Source organism: Ceratotherium simum, chromosome 6 (assembly GCF_057802395.1).
Source record: "Ceratotherium simum simum isolate JZ-2026a chromosome 6, ASM5780239v1, whole genome shotgun sequence".
Lineage (NCBI taxonomy): Eukaryota > Metazoa > Chordata > Mammalia > Perissodactyla > Rhinocerotidae > Ceratotherium > Ceratotherium simum.
Genome location: NC_141905.1, coordinates 55,106,696 through 55,123,581, shown reverse-complemented (window position 1 = coordinate 55,123,581; position 16,886 = coordinate 55,106,696). Strand labels below are relative to the sequence as shown.

The window sequence follows — 16,886 nt, the reverse complement described above, 5'->3', positions numbered from 1 at the left end:
TTGAACATTATGCTATACCACTTCTCAAATGGGTGTTTAATGAATGCAAACCAAGACAAGCCTTCAAAGGAGGGAGATACAGTTCTCTGAAACCATGTACACAAAGAAGCATGACTGGGAGGAGGGGAGAGAGTCAGAGTAGGCCTCCTGCATGTCCTCTGAAGGATCCTTGAGATTTGGTCATTAGGTATTGGCTTAGGCATTTCTGGGACAATGAAATTACTACTCTGCAGAGCCACCTCCTAAATCCATTATCATCAGTGCTACATAGGGAGTCAGACTGATAGTAGGTTCTAGGTAAGTATCTCTTGAAGGACTGAACTAGTATTTCCCAGCCTTAAAAGGCACACTTTCCTTTTTCAGGTCCCCATTGCTCTAGAACTTCCTTCATAAAATGAGCCGTCAGTGCATAGACATTGGATTCGTCTCAATAGTTTATACTGAGGAAAGGACAGAGGTGAGGAAGGGCGGGGCCTTCACCTGCTGAATGACATCCTGCGCCGTGCTGACGCGAGGTGCTTTGATGACTGTCCGAGGTTGCTCTGGAGAAACGTCATGCACCTGGACAAAGAAACTCTCCTCCTCCGAGCTCAAGATCACCTCCTTGTCGTCTTGAACAATGTTCTTCTCTTCTAGGTTCTATGTTAGAAAATAAGAAAAGTATGAGTAAATGGTAAGATGATATAAAATAAGGAAAGAAATATCTAGCAAAAATTTGAGATGGATCTTGGTAATATAGGAACAACTTCTTAGCTTTATATTTCATATACTAGTTAATATTTAATAACCTATTTTAAAAGGATATACATGTCTTCTGAAAGGAGGAACGTATTGTATTTCTGTTATTGTTGACAGACTGATAAGGTCTGGCCCAGAACAAGCCAGTAGATCTCCTATTGGCTATGAATTTTGAGTTCAAATCAACTGTAGATAAATTTGTAAAAACACAACATATCATTTTGTCCATTACTAAAAGCCAAATGTAAGAACACAGTAAATTACATTTAAGAGAAATCCCACCCATTTCCCACATAGACCTTGAGTACTTAAGAGATGCTAGACATCTGAAATGTGAAACATGCAAAATTGACATTTCAAAACCCACAGTGAAAAGGCTAAAACAATGGCTGGAGGTAAGTAACACTGAAATAAAGATTGACAAAATTCTCAGTAGTTGTGAGAATTGGTCATGAGGTTAAATGGCTTTTGGCTTTCAGTGAATTTACATATATAATTATACATATATATTTAGTTAGATATGTCTATAGGACATAGGTATCTTATTAAAAATTTTCAAACAGTACAGAAATATATCAATAAAAGGCAAACTTTTTCCATGCTCACCTTTTTTCCTTCTCTCTCCCATCTCATTCTCCACACAAAAAAAACACTGATGTTAGGTTATATATCCTTCTAAACATCTGTTATGGATATACAAATGTATTTGTGTGTATGTGAATAAATATATATGATGAAACACTGGAATTATGTGAATTTAGATATAATGTGATTGCCAAATGGCTCTGTTCTTTGTTAGCCCCATTCTCAAAGGAGCGTAGCTTACAGTTATCTTCTGCAAGGTGGAGGCATGAAGGAGAAGGAGAGGCAAGGCAAGTAAAGAGTAGGCAACCCCGGCTCAGAAAGTGAGAATTTTGGCAGGAAGGTCCTCTGATCCCCAGCATTCTCCTAGCCTAATCTCCTCAGATCAGGCCACTGAAAGGTGCTAACTACCCAGAAAATTCCAAGAATTGCTGTCCTATCCTGGAGGTTCCAACCAGCCACAGGACTCACAATTGTCCCCACTGATAATACAGTCAGAATGGGTAACTGCCACTAGGTGGCGCCAAACTGTAGCTAGGACCAGAAAGGACTGGCTCCTAGAGCTTCTTGCCAACCAGCCACACAGGCTCGCCCCAATCATTTCATTAATCTTGCAGTCATGGTCCCTACACTTTACATGACTGAAGTTTTTGGACTTCATTCATTATATTATGGGTTGGGGGAGAGTTATTGTCTATTTTTATCATATAAAATGAGATTCTACTCTACTACATATACTGTTCTGTTTTTTGTTTTTTTTTGTTTTTTTTAAAGATTTTATTTATTTATTTTTTCCCCCCAAAGCCCCAGTAGATAGTTGTGTGTCATAGCTGCACATCCTTCTAGTTGCTGTATGTGGGACGCGGCCTCAGCATGGCCAGAGAAGCAGCGCGTCGGTGCGAGCCCGGGATCCGAACCCGGGTCGCCAGCAGTGGAGCACGCGCACTTAACCACCAAGCCACGGGGCCGGCCCTACATATACTGTTCTACAACTTGTTTTTTCTCCCCAATTAAAAGACTGTGGTGTTCATATCATGTCAATTCCTAGAGATTTTGCTGCATAATATATGTCACTGCATTGATCATAACATATTTAACCAATCGGAGAGTGGGGTTGGGTGGTAACTCACATGACATAATTTATAATCTCAGAGTCCTGAAAACCAGGAAGCAAGCAAGCAAGAAAAAAACAAAAAAGGTTGTAAGTTGCCACATAAAATATCCCAACAACCATGCACTAAGCATCACTTCTAAGAGAGCTCCTTAGAGCCGCACTCAGAGCTTGTTTATTTTTAAGGAGTTTTCAGCTGCATTAGAAGCCACATATTATTATGACCATGACAACAGCTCTCACTTACATAATCCTTTATAGTTTACTAAGCATTTTTCTACGTTTTGTCTACGTGTTCGGCATGAGTCTCATGATAATCTTTTTGAGTCAGGCAGGGTAGTTTCTATTATAGATTTATGAATTAGGGACATTTACAGAAGTCAGATGAGCTGTCCAAGGTCATCTAATTTGTGGCAGAGCCAGGTTTGTCTGATTTCAAAGCCAGTAGGTATCAGAGGAGGGCATAGTGACCATAGGAAGATGTGATACCTGACAGCTTGAGAGCCCAGGAGACAAGAAAACTATAAAAAGCAGGCAGGAGAAATCAGAGGTCACAGATAGCAGTTTGGGGACTTTTAATATATGAGCAAACTGCTTATATATCTTACTAGTTCCAGAGAGTAAAATAAATGGAAATACATATAGCCCAAATCTATCAGCTATGCTAGTGTCTGCTTGCATACAATAATTGCTGAATTCATTTATTCAATCAGTAAATATGTATTGTGTGTCACTATGCACCAGATAAACCTAGATGCAGTAAATGTGGTTATCTTTTGAGAGATAGTTCAATCATTTCAAAAATCTCCTCTCAACAAAGGCATATAAAAGAGAACTTGCTGTATGCTACGCATCAGAAAATGCTTGTTAGCCTTCCCTTCTATTTTATTTTTCTTTTCCTCAAAATGCTCCTCTTCCACCAGCCTTATTAGACATTTATTCCTGATGTCTCTACCGCCTGTTGTCCTGTACATTTAAAATTGCATATGGGCCTCTCTAACCTCCCCAGGCCTTCCAACCATACGACGTCGTCCCTTTGTGACACTCAACAGCCTGCCCGTGTTTCCTCCTGCCCGCTGCCTCCCCCAGTGCTGGGTGTGGATGATCCACGAGGACCGACACCACTCCAGCCTGGGCAGCACAGGGTGGTGGAAAGAACACTGACCTGGAAGCCATAAGACTTGAGTTCTTTCTACTTCTGACCCTGTCCCGATTTAACCTCTCTGAACCTCAGTTTCCTTATGTGTAAATGGTTTCCATTACATCATGAGATCATTCAAAATAGTGAGCGTTTGAGAGCTTTAAACACTGTACATCATTATGCAAATACAGGGCTTAAAAATTCACTTGTTCACTGAAATTGTCACTTATACTTTTTTTACATGTGCCAAAGACAATTATAAATAGGAAGAAAATTTAGAGAGAAATGAAAGATGGCTTCAAAAGTCCAGCTAAGCCCTCTGATATTTTCTCATAAAGCTATTATTATTGGAACTGCTTTTTCTCTGTCTTAGCAATTTGTATGTCTGATGGGAAGAGGAGGCTGGGGAGACAATTACATTTCTTTGCTTAAATGAGTGTCATTACATGGTCTAAGGCAATGGTAGGAGGGAAGGCAGTGGCTCTGGTTCTCAGAGGAGAGACTAGAGGTCTGTAGGGGCTGCAGGCCATGTTCACAGTTAAGTAGAGAGCGAAAAAGTAACACATGATGCTGAAAATGGGCTCTTGATCGTCTCCATTGCATCCCAGCAAGCATGACTGCCAATGGACATTTTACCAGTCAAGCTCTATCACGTGACCAAAAGGAGCAGATCATGTGCCCAGAACAGGACCTGGGACATATTATGTGCTCAGTAAATACCTGTTTAATCAAATTGTTGAACTGACACAACTGCCCCATTATCGACGTATCATGAGGCATGATTGTCTGTGCTGGAGCTATGACCTTATGTGTCATTTTAAAAAATAGCAGTAAGTCAGTGGGTTCTTATCAGTTTATTCAAAAAAAAAAAAGTGCTCCCTCCACACACCCCCACAGAAGCCAACCAATCTGGAGTCGACATGGCAGTCGTTCTATTGCTTCTTCTATGGGAATGATCACAGGAATATCAGTGAACATAATATAATTTTTTACAATTTCTGACCAAAGCTGAGAGATTATTCTTACTTTGTGTGAAGTCACAGAATGTTTTCAAAGAATCACTGTTGTTTTACTTGTAAGCACAGAACATTTCATTAGCTAAAACTTTAACAGGCACTAACTAACAGGAAAGCATTCAGTCCCAAAATGCAAAATGCCTCCAGGCTTTCTGTTTTTCTTTTTTTTTTTTTTTTGTGAGGAGGACCAGCCCTGAGCTAACATCCAATGCCAATCCTCCTCTTTTTTGCTGAGGAAGACTGGCCCTAGGCTAACATCCATGCCCATCTTCCTCTACTTTATATGGGACGCCGCCACAGCATGGCCTAACAAGCGGTGCGTCGGTGCGCACCCGGGATCCGAACCGGCAAACCCCGGGCCGCCGCAGCAGAACGTGCGCACTTAACTGCCTGCGCCACTGGGCCGGCCCCACCTCCAGGCTTTCCATTACACAGTACTGTGGCCCGCAGCACAGTGTCTTCTCACACACACAGATCAAACATCGACCCCATAGCTGACGCCATGCATAAGGAATCCTTTGAATTCTGGCTCCCTTTGTTTTTTTTTTTTCCTGAGGAAGATTAGCCCTGAGCTAACATCTGCCAATCCTCCCCTTTTTGTTGAGGAAGATTGGCCCTGGGCTTACATCCGTGCCCATCTTCTTCTACTTTATATGGGACGCCGCCACAGCATGGCTTGACAAGCGGTGTGTCGGTGTGTGCCCGGGATCCGAACCTGCGAACCCTGGGCCGCCGCAGCAGAGCACGCGCACTTAACTGCTATGCCACGGGGCCAGCCCATCTCCCTTTGTTTTATAAGGGATGATTTTTAGACTGAATTTCTGTAACTTAGAGATAATATTCTGAATATGTGCAGAAGAATAAAATCATTTCTCCACATTTACTTACGATGAATAATATAAACCAAGTTGCAATTACAAGAAATTCTGAATTTGAGGGAGGTGGCCAGTGGTGAGGTGATTAATTCCAAACTGAGCTGTTACCGTGTAGGCTGTGCCAGGACATACTTACTTCCTGCTGGGTTTTCAAGACAATCCTGCCAACATATCCCTCTTCTGGAAACCAGCTGCTTAAAATCTGCATGATCTCTTCTTCTGGACCAATGGCTCTCTGGAATGGTTGTTTCCTGCATTCATTCTTCTCTTTAGATATGAAATATTTTTCTTCCATCAAAAAACAGTCTGTGGCAATAGGTTTGGTGTCTTGTTCATTGGTCAGAATCTAAAGAAAAAGCAAAGGCAAATTTAGGCACATTTCTGAGGAGTGGGCAAAAACTTTAATTCAAAACAAGTCTACTTTCACAGTGCTCAGATAGGTTTGATGTGCAATTTATAACTGAAATCTACTCTGCAGTGTTGCATAATTCTTTTTGGAAGATCTAAGAATTCTCTTATGTCCAAAAAGGATTGTTTACGTCCATTCTGGGCAACCACACAATTTATTCATGATCCCCAGACAGCATAACTATTTTTCCCAGTGCTGGAACGAGAGCTCCTACTGAATTAAAAACTTTAGGTCTTTCAGTCTATGAATTTAGCTCTTTGTAATCTTGCAACACAGAACTGAGGGCAAAGAACCCAGTCCAGCTTTTACAAAGATAATCTCTTTTTCTCACGTTGGAAATATTCAGTCTTCTTCTAATCTCATCTGATCTAAGTTCCTGGGAATTCTCCTTTCAATAAACTCTGACAGTGTGCCTAGAGGCCTGTTTTCTGTGTTGGCTACTGACCCTCGGCGGTCACACAGAGTGGTTGAGAAAAGGCTCAGGAGCCAGGCAGATCTGGGTCTGAGGTCTGCCTTTAATACTTACTGGCTGTGAGGTGCTGGGCAAGATATTTAACCACCTGGAGACTCAGTTCCCCCATCTATAAAATGGGAACAGTAAGAGTGACAACCTCTTATTTTGTTTTGTTTTATGATTGAAGCTCTGGTTATAAAGCCTAACACGGTCACATTATGAGACTCAATAAACAGTAGCCGTCATTATAGTTACTCTTACTGATGTATTCTTTCACACTCACATTATACTGGTTACTGACAAAAGGCTGAACTCAAAGGGGGTGACGGGAGAAGGCTGCCACCATCTGGCCTGGATTAAGCAAACACACTTCTCTCACCCCCGCCAATGAGGCAATATGAGAGTCAACACTTGGCACTGCTGCGTCTCACTTGGAGGAAAGGCAGAATGAACTGAAGATGGTGGGGGCAGAAGATTCTAGGAAGACTCCGCTCCCTTCAGCCCAGCTCTTGGTCTGTAATCGATGCTGGGCCATGACCTCTATGGGGGCAAGACAACCCCTACTATGGGAATAATTCAGGATGCGAAGCTTCCAGGAGTAGGTCAGTCAGCACTGTCACCTCCAAGAGAGTGCCAGCCTCACTCCCTCAGTCCTGCTTTACATCCACGTGATTATGGGCATAGGGTGACGATAAAGTACTGGGTGCTTTGTATGGGTGGTCCATGGAAATGTTTCCTTACTCTATATCTTCACATTTTATAGAGTCTCCAAAACCCCAAGAGTGTTTTGTGATAGTAGACACTGAAGTTCAGGGACTGACCGATTTAAAAAACAAAACCCCCCAAAAACTTTAGTAGTAGCTTCTGTTTGATAATCTATGAAATTTGACACTTAAGCTGTTTCCTGACTCTAAGTCAATTATAACATGTTAGGCAAAATGTTGGCCTGTCCATAGAGACTTCCATTCAAAGGACAGAACTGTTTGTTAACACTTATTATGTATGGTTGTTTGATTGGTTTTTAATCGCCCCTTACATTCTATGATCCCAGCTACATTTCATCATACATTCTAACTTCAGAGGGAGCTCAAAAGTCACTCTCCTTGGTCACTGTTCCCCTTGGTCTACTCCCAAGGAGGAGAAGGAATTCTGAAATGGGTTAAAGATAAAAGAGCAAGGATATTAGGTCATTGTGCCAAGCAGGGGTTGAGATTCTAGTATGAAGAGAAGAGAATTACACATAGGCCTGCCTTGCCCTTTAGAGGATCTGCCTCCCGTTCTGGATGGTGCTCTTCCTGGCTTTCCACTCTTATAAGTCCTCCCATGAGGCAGTGTCCTTGCCTGGAGAAGGCCACAGAGATCTCTGGGGGGATCCAGAGCAGGAGGGGGCCTAGGTGAGTTATGCTACAGGGTTTTAGGGTAACAGGCCCTCATCCTCTTGTTTTAGGCCCTCTAAGCCTCTCTGCACCACCAGAGGGGTAGGACCTCAAAGGTCAAGATTGAGTGCTAGGGGAAGGGGTACAAGGGGGCTGCTCAACATAAAAATGAAGGCAGAAAGCTGAAGGGGCTGAAGATGTCTTCTTGGTCCATGTGGTCCATCCTGATGCTCTAAAAATTTGATCCAACTCCTAGGATGGCAAACAGACTTCATTCAGCTCAGCTTCATTCAGACAGCATTTGTGTGGAAATTCTGATGGATTAGTAAGCTCTGCGTTAAGAGCAAAGATGAAGCACACCTCTAGGCTTAGAAGGAAAGAGTATAGGGCCGGCCCCGTGGCTTAGCGGTTAAGCGCGCGCGCTCCACTACTGGCGGCCCGGGTTCGGATCCCGGGCGCACACCGACGCACCGCTTTTCTGGCCATGCTGAGGCCGCGTCCCACGTACAGCAACTAGAAGGATGTGCAGCTATGACATACAACTATCTACTGGGGCTTTGGGGGAAAAAAATAAAGTTTAAAAAAAAAAAAAAGAAGGAAAGAGTATACATGGTTGGAGAACCACTCATTCTGGTCTTTATCTTTTTTTTTTGTGAGGAAGATCAGCCCTGAGCTAACATCCATGCCCATCTTCCTCTACTTTATATGGGACGCCGCCTCAGCATGGCCTGACAAGCGGTGCGTTGGTGCGCGCCCGGGATCTGAACCCAGGCGGCCAGCAGTGGAGCGTGTGCACTTAACCGCTACGCCATGGGGCCGGCCCCTGAGCCCAGTGTTTTTATGTGGCTGAAAAATTGTCAAATATCCTAAAAACTGTTAAAGATTCTCAGGTTAAGGTAGCTTGTCTGGTGGTACCAAGATCCCTCATCATTCTTAAGGTGGATCTCAATGTTGAATAACACAAATTATCAAAAAGCAGATCATCAACATGGATTTTTGTGTATTTATGTGTGTGTGTATGTTTACACACACATTTGTACACCCCCCCCCCATATACATTAGATGCTGGATTCTCCTAACCACGGGCTTAGTGGACTTACTTGTTGGAGAAGCTGCTTTGCCTTGGTGCCTCCATTTATAGAGAAAACAGTAAAGGGTTCTGGACCAGGGACCCCATGTACCGTGACTCTATGAGTCTGCAAACATTTTCTTTCTTCCGTATTAAACATCTGTCAAGGAAAATCACATGGTTTCTCATTCATTCTCATTCTCATGTTATCTCTAGGCTATATTCAATACAGAAGTGTTAGTTCTTAGAAGTATGTATAGGGACATGTAAATGCAAAAGAAGAGCATTGTTTTAGAACCTGATACATCTTTTTGTGGTTGAAGAGGCAATGGTGCATCTTCCTTAATGCCTAGTGAGGATATTTAGTAGCATACCACTAAAATATTAATTTATTTTAAATAACAGTGTCTCTTTCCATCATAATTAGGGGACTGATATTATATGAAATGTATGTTAGTCCTTACTTATGAACTGATATTCAATATTGAGTTCCATCTCTTTTCAGGGCACCAGGCTAGAATTTGGATGGTAAGATGCTAAATAAAATATTCCGGCCTTAGGGAGCTCACCGTCCAGGCACACAAATAATTATAATACACAAAGTATTTCTGTTAGGAAGAACGGGGGGGAGGGGGCGGGTGTGTAACTCACAATTCTTTGAGCATTTTGTATTTTAAGGTACATTCACTCATTCAAAACACAGTCAGGGGTAGCTTAACAAGGGGGATACATTTTGAGAAATGTGTTGTTAGGTGATTTCATCATTATGCGAATATCATAGAGTATACTTACACAAACCTAGATGGTATAGTCTACTATACACCTAGGCTATATAGTACTAATCTTATGGGACCAATGTCGTATACGTGGTCTGCAGTTGACCGAAACATCTTATGTGGTGCACGACTGTACAAAATCATTTATGGAAGGCTGATAGTGAATTAGCCATTATGCCTGGCCCTGGGGATTCAGAGAGGAATGGGACATTATCTCTGCCCTCAAGGATTCCCCCAATTGAAAGAAACAGCTAGAAGAGAAAGTAGACAATTGTAAGAAGCATGGAAGTTCCTTGGGAACCCAGGGGAGGGGAACTATCCCAGGTTTGGAGGAAATCAGAGAGTGCTTCCTGAAAATGGTATCATCTGAACTAAATCTTGAAGGTCCAGTGTGACTTAGCAGATGAAGAGTGGGACAAATACCGCTGCAGCCTAGCAGAGCATTCTGGGAACCTCAACGAGTTCTGCGACTGAAGTGTTGGAGAGGAAAAGGCTGGAGATGCAAGCAAGAGCACAATCATGTAGGCCTTTTTTTCCAACTGGATAGAAAATTTAAACAGAAATGGGCAAAACGGTGACCCCAGGGTCTAAGTGTTTTGTTTAGCATGCACTTTATTTTTATTTGGGGGAGGGAAGAGGTTTGCTGTTTTGTTATCCTTGCACAATCTATTTTTATTATTCAATTTTCCTGAGACGATTTGCATACCATAAAATGCACGCATTTTAGTTGTATGGTTTAGCCTGCACTATATTTTTAAGCAGTGGAGATAGTTGCCAACATTTACACAAATCCAGATGTGCTGACTCTCTTGAAAACCAAAAGATCTGGTGACACTGCAAGGCCACAGGCAGCTGGAGCCGAGAGCAGGGTAGCAGCCACCCCTTTAAATGACCCTTGAGCTCTTTGCGTTCCCAGAGTCTTTGCCCAGCCCACATATAGACTTTATCCTGAAAGCAATGGAGAAGCAAGAAAGGGTTTTTAACAGAGGAGTGACATGATCAGATTTAGGTTTTAGATAAATCTGTCAAGGGGGCCCTAAAGGAGGACATACAGAGGGGGAGAAGCTCAGAGGGAGAAAGACCAGTCAAGAACCCACTGTCACAAGCCAGGTGAGATGAATGAGGGCCAAGGCAGTAGGATTGGATAGAGATGAATGGATTTGAAAGATACTAAGGAGATAGAATTATCAAGTCTTAAATGGAGTGGTGAGAGAGAGGGAGAAGTCCAGAATGATCTTCAGTCTCTGGCTTGGACAATGAAGGGTGATGACTTCCAATGTCAAAGACCACATGTATTTACCAACCATATATGCTGCTGCCTGGGATATACCAAGGATGGTATGGTGTGATGTGGTAAAAAATAAGTATTTGGTCTTTGTTCGTGGTTCCTGGCACACATCCCCTAAAACACTTGGAATCTCTGGAATGATGAGTGTTTTCTGTACGCTAATGAGATGACTGATGGCTGGAGGCCCCTAGATAGCTTCAGGATGAGAGCTGGTCACCAGAAAGACCAAGGCACGATTAGATGGTTGGAAATTTCAGCCCCACCTCTTGACTTCCAGGGAGGAGAAAGGAGCTGGGGATTGAGTTAATCACCAATGGCCAATGATTTACTCAATCATGCCTATGCAATGAACTCTCCATATAAACCCCTAAAAGATGGGGTTCTGAGAGCTTCTGGGTTGGCGAACACATCAAGATGCTGGGAGGCTGTTGTGCCCAGAGAAGGCATGGAGGCTCTGAGCTCCCTCTCCCCCATACCTCACCCTATGTATCTCTTCCATTTGGCTGTTCCTGAGTTGTATCCTTTAAAATAAATCAGTAACAGTAAGTAAAGCACTTTCCTAAGTTCTGTGAGTCATTCTAGCAAATTACTGAACCTGAGGAGGGGGTTGTGGGAACCTCTTGAATTTATAGTTGGTCTGTCAGAAGTACCAGGGACAACCTGGGACTTGCAATTGGCATCTGAAGTGGGGGCAGTCTTGCGGGATCTGAGGTAGGACACCTAGCTGGTGTCAGAGAGTCGGAGAAGTAGTGTAGGGAAAGACACCACACATTTGGTGTCTGAAGTGTTGTGAGGAAAAACCATTCATTCATGGCACGTGTAGAATCTTCAGCTCTACTAGGGACTGAGGGCAACCATCGCAGAATTGGGCACTAAGCCCTTTCTTGCCTTTCTGAAGACATGTGATTCAGGCTCTTAGGTACCAGGCAGCCCTGGCCCAGCTTTGCAGTCCTCTGCACAAGGCGGAGGCAATACCTCCCTCCACCTTGGCCAAGGTGCTGTTCTCAACCTTGGCCACACATTGAAGGGAAAAGGAGGAGAACCTAAGAAAACAAAGTCAGAGACAGACAGAGAAGAAACTGACAAGGTAAGGGAAAGAGAAGCAGAGAAGAAAGCAGGGCTATTTAGATACGGCAGTGGCAGTGGTCAAGTCAGCGCCATCGTGAGCATAGAAGGAGCCTTTCCAAGGGTTGTCAGGACTATGCTGAAGTATAATATTGACACAACAGTGATCAGACTATTAAACATGTAAAGGGCTAATGCAAGAGTGCAGACTCTGCCCCTCCCCACGTGCTGGGGTGCAAGTTACGTATCACCAGCAGCGCCTGGCTGCTCACCCCAACTCTGCTCACCTGGGACATCGGCCCCGGGACCGCTGAAGAAGCAAAGGATTTTCCTGGTCCAACTTGAAGTTTCTAGAAGTATCGAGATGCATCCTAGCAGGCTTTGCTTAATGAGCCTTTTCCCCATGTTGTTATTTTGGCTCACTTCCCTGGCAGGCACTATAACGTACCTGTTAAGAATATGGGCTTTGGCACTAGAAGAACTTGGGTTTATAGCTGTGTGACCTCAGATGTACTCAGCTCTTACCTTCCTCATCTGTAAAGTGGAGATGATACTAACAGCTATTTCATGAAGTTATTGAGAGGATTAAGTGAGCTAGTATGTATGTAAAGTGCTTAGAAAATGTCAAGTGTCAGCCATTATTGTTATTATTATGTTCATAGCTACCTACTTAATGACTCTAACTGCCCATGTTCCTGTACCACGGGAAAGCCCACCTCCAGTGTAGCAATCCCTGCCAATATGCTGAGTGAAACAGAACTTAATTACCAAAGAGGCTGGCAGAGTACTGCTAGAGGAGTTTTCTTCCATCCTTCTGCTGTTTATGAATAAACTAGAGATCTCCAAGACTTCATTATGGAGGTTTCGTAGCTGAAGATGTCGATATCCTGGAATAATGCAGAATTGGGAAAAGCTTGTTAGCCATGCACTGCAGAACTCTGCAAAGAAGATACCCCAGGGAGGTCAATAAATGACAGGCAGAAATAAGAACTTTAGGTGAGCAGCGGGTGGCAACAGGCATGCAGCCAACACATGCCTTTTCACTGGGAGAGTGCTGCCCCTAGAGACAGTTTTGGGCCACCTAGTGGTAATTAACTTGTCCAAGTACTGTTTCTTTCTTTCTTTTTTTTTTTTTTGTGAGGAAGATCAGCCCTGAGCTAACATCCATGCTAATCCTCCTCTTTTTGCTGAGGAAGACTGGCTCTGAGCTAACATCTATTGCCAATCCTCCTCCTTTTTTTTTTTCCCAAAGCCCCAGTAGATAGTTGTATGTCATAGTTGCACATCCTTCTAGTTGCTGCATGTGGGACGCGGCCTCAGCATGGCCAGAGAAGTGGTGCATCGGTGAGTGCCCGGGATCCGAACCCGGGCTGCCAGTAGTGGAACACACGCACTTAACCGATAAGCCACGGGGCCGGCCCCAAGTACTGTTTCTAACTTAGGCTCAAACAGAAATCTTTTTTTTTTTTTTTGGTGAGGAAGATCAGCCCTGAGCTAACATCTGCCAATCCTCCTCTTTTTGCTGAGGAAGATCGGCCCTGGGCTAACATCCAAGCCCATCTTCCCTCACTTTATATGGGACACCGCCACAGCATGGCCTGACAAGCGGTGCGTCGGTGTGCGCCCGGGATCTGAACCCCGGCCGCCAGCAGCGGAGCGTGTGCACTTAACCGCTACGCCATGGGGCCGGCCCCTCAAACAGAAATCTTAAACTCAAACAAAATACAGTCGAAAAAGCTGATCATTTTTGTATCAAGGCATCTACAGTCACTGTTTTACAAAGATTCCATCTTAGAACAGCTTTAGTGATAATAAAGTATTCCAACCATAGGGGGTTGGCAAAATAAGTTACAGGATGAGTGTTTGTACAAAGTATAAAATGGAATAATATGCAGCCAGTAAAAGTGGTAATGAAGATGTATAGCTATTAACATGAAAAGTAGCTCATTAAATGCATTAGTTAATGGGCCGGCCCTGTGGCTTAGCGGTTAAGTGCGCACGCTCTGCTACTGGCAGCACGGGTTCAGATCCTGGGCGCGCACTGACGCACTGCTTCTCCGGCCATGCTGAGGCCACGTCCCACATACAGCAACTAGAAGGATGTGCAGCTATGACATACAACTATCTACTGGGGCTTTGGGGGAAAAAAAAATTAAAATAAATAAATAAATAAATAAATAAATAAATACATTAGTTAAGTGAAAACCAGTAAGTTGCAAAACACTAAGATTACTAGGAAGCTTATTTGTTAAAAATTTTTACTATGTGCTAATATATATATACACGGGCGGAGAAATAAAGCTGCAAAAGATATACACCAAAAGGGATTATTTTGGAGAGATGGAAAAACAGATAATTAAAAAAAAATTGTTTTTGCTTGTCTCTACTTTCTCATATTTCTGTGACAACTGTTATGACCTGAATTGTGTCCTCCTAAAATTCATATGTTGAAGTCCTTACTCCCAGTACCTCAGAATGTGACTGTTTCTGGAGATAGGGCCTTTAAAGAAGTGAAAAATTTGGGGCCGGCCCCGTGGCGCAAGCGGTTAAGTGCGCGTGCTCCGCTGTGGCGGCCCGGGGTTCGCTGGTTCGGATCCCGGGCGCGCACCGACGCACTGCTTGGCAAGCCATGCTGTGGCGGCGTCCCATATAAAGTGGAGGAAGATGGGCACAGATGTTAGCCCAGGGCCGTCTTCCTCAGCAAAAAAACAGGAGGATTGGCGGATGTTAGCACAGGGCTGATCTCTTCACAAAAAAAAAAAAAAAAAAAAGAAGTGAAGAAGTTAAAATGGGCCATTAGGGTGGGCCTTACTCCAATATGACTGGTATCCTTATAAGAGGAGATTAGCACACAGACAGAGACACCAGATGCCGCGCACACAGACTCAGGGACGACACTGTGAGGACGTAGTGGGTAGGTGGCCATCTGCAAGCCAAGGAGAGAGGCCTCAGAGGAAACCAAATCTGCTGACACCTTGACCTTAAGACCTCCAACCTCCAGAACTGTGAGAAAACAAATTTCTGTTGTTTAAGCCACCCGGCCTGCGGTATTTTTTTTTTTTTTGTGAGGAAGATCAGCCCTGAGCTAACATCCACGCTAATCCTCCTCTTTTTTTTGCTGAGGAAGACCGGCTCTGAGCTAACATCTATTGCCAATCCTCCTCATTTTTTTTCCCCAAAGCCCCAGTAGATAGTTGTACGTCATAGCTGCACATCCTTCTAGTTGCTGTATGTGGAACACGGCCTCAGCATGGCCGGAGAAGTGGTGCGTCGGTGTGCGCCCGGGATCCGAACCCGGGCTGCCAGTAGCAGAGTGTGCGCACTTAACCGCTAAGCCACGGGGCCGGCCCCTGCGGTATTTTGTTATAGCAGCCTGAGCGGACTTAGACAATGACCATGTGCTACTTGCACAATGGAGAAGAGAAAGAGGAAAAGAACAAAAAGTAGGAGATTAGAAGGTGTTTGTGGAGCTCAGAGGATGGCGGTGTGGGTGCGGTTGTGGGAGGAAGTAGGCACTAGAACTTTGGTACTCAAAGTAGATGGGCAGGGTCAGCATCCCTGGGAGCTTGTTAGAGAGGGGGAATCTCAAGCCGTTCCCCAGATCTACTGCCTCAGAATCTGCATTTTATTACCAAGAGCCCCAGGTGACTCTGATGCACATCAAAATTGCACAGACATTCTGGACAGGTGCGCAAGCTGAAGTTCCCCGAGGGCCACGGCAAAGCCAATCTGAGGTACCAGCAAAATCCCTTACGAAGTATGGATCCAACCAGCCAACAGCTCGGCCTTTGCTCAGGATTCTCCACGTTTCCCTGCTCTGCACCCAACATCTATTCCTGGCTTCTGACCTGGACTTCTGCCAGGCCTCAACTCCAACCTCGGCCCACTTATGCCACTGCCACCCCCAACCCTCCCCCTCTCCCTCCTTCAATCCCTGCTTTAAAAATGCCAGGAGTGGGCCGGCCCTGTGGCTTGGTGGTTAAGTGCGCGCGCTGCAATGCTGGTGGCCCGGGTTCGGATCCCGGGTGCTCATCGAGGCACCACTTCTTCGTCCATCCTGAGGCCGAGTCCCACATACAGCAACTAGAAGGATGTGCAGCTACGACATACAACTATCTACTGGGGCTTTGGGGGGAAAAATTAAATAAATAAAATCTTTAAAAAAAATGCCAGGGGTGCGGTGGGTGCTGTCTGGGAAAGGACGTGAGGGAATGAGAGCACAAGAACCCCTGCCCCCAACATCAGCAGCGGTGGGAGAGGCTGCACCTCATAAAGGATGTTGTCAATACCTCAGATTTTAGGATAATGTAAAAGAAAAACCTCTTTTGGGATGTGCTTAAACAGTGTTCAAATTTGATTTCTTCCTGCCTCTTAATTTAATTTTTCGATATGAAAATTTCAAACATACACAAAAATAGCAAGAAGAGCATGATGAACTCTGGGGCATCCATCACTTAGTTACAATAACTATTAACATTTTGACAATTTTATTCTACCTCGTTTTAAAGCTTTGAGTGGAATGACCCTCTGAGCGGTTACCGCCGAGCTGTTGTTTTCCACAACCGCAAAACGGAGAAATACGAGATCTTCAAAGTGAACTCGGAAGAGAAACTGTTCGTTCCACATGGGGTTCAGGGTATTTCGATGGATGGGCTTCGTGCGGAAATGGCAGCTGTCTAGGGGCATGCCAAGGACGTCCACTTCAATGCACGGGCTTCCCGTGCTGTTACTCGGGCACACGTTTTGACCAGAGACAATCTGAGGAGGGGAAAAAAGGATCCAAGTCACCGAAGATGCAAAAGAAACAAAGGCAACTCTGCACCTGCACCTTCACAAAGAAAGACAAAGAATACTCTGGAATGGACGAGGTAAATGATTAATAAAGCTGCTAAAAAAAAAAAAAGTAAGCTATTGTAATCACGTAATCGCATGACTGGAATCATGTGAGAGCCTATTTTGTCAACAGCATTCACCTAACGACAACCT

The 16,886-nt window shown here is 44.1% G+C and overlaps 2 protein-coding genes across 3 annotated transcripts in view; one reads left to right on the top strand and one right to left on the bottom strand.

Moving 5' to 3' along the window:
- The window catches only part of NOC3L (NOC3 like DNA replication regulator), a 57,845-nt gene extending 56,368 nt beyond the window's left edge, over positions 1-1,477 (top strand). Inside the window, exon 21 of the mRNA XM_087432295.1 lies at positions 364-1,477. Within this exon, the coding sequence (XP_087288421.1) occupies positions 364-393 (30 nt within the window). The 3' untranslated portion in view covers positions 394-1,477. The remainder of the gene's footprint in view (positions 1-363) is intronic.
- The window catches only part of PLCE1 (phospholipase C epsilon 1), a 325,603-nt gene that overhangs the window by 6,045 nt on the left and 302,672 nt on the right, over positions 1-16,886 (bottom strand). For both annotated transcript variants that reach the window (XM_087432292.1, XM_087432293.1), the window contains exons 26-30: positions 16,397-16,658; positions 12,669-12,787; positions 8,803-8,931; positions 5,600-5,809; positions 481-639 (exon numbers count right to left, since the gene is read on the bottom strand). In XM_087432292.1, the coding sequence (XP_087288418.1) occupies positions 481-639; positions 5,600-5,809; positions 8,803-8,931; positions 12,669-12,787; positions 16,397-16,658 (879 nt within the window). The remainder of the gene's footprint in view (positions 1-480; positions 640-5,599; positions 5,810-8,802; positions 8,932-12,668; positions 12,788-16,396; positions 16,659-16,886) is intronic.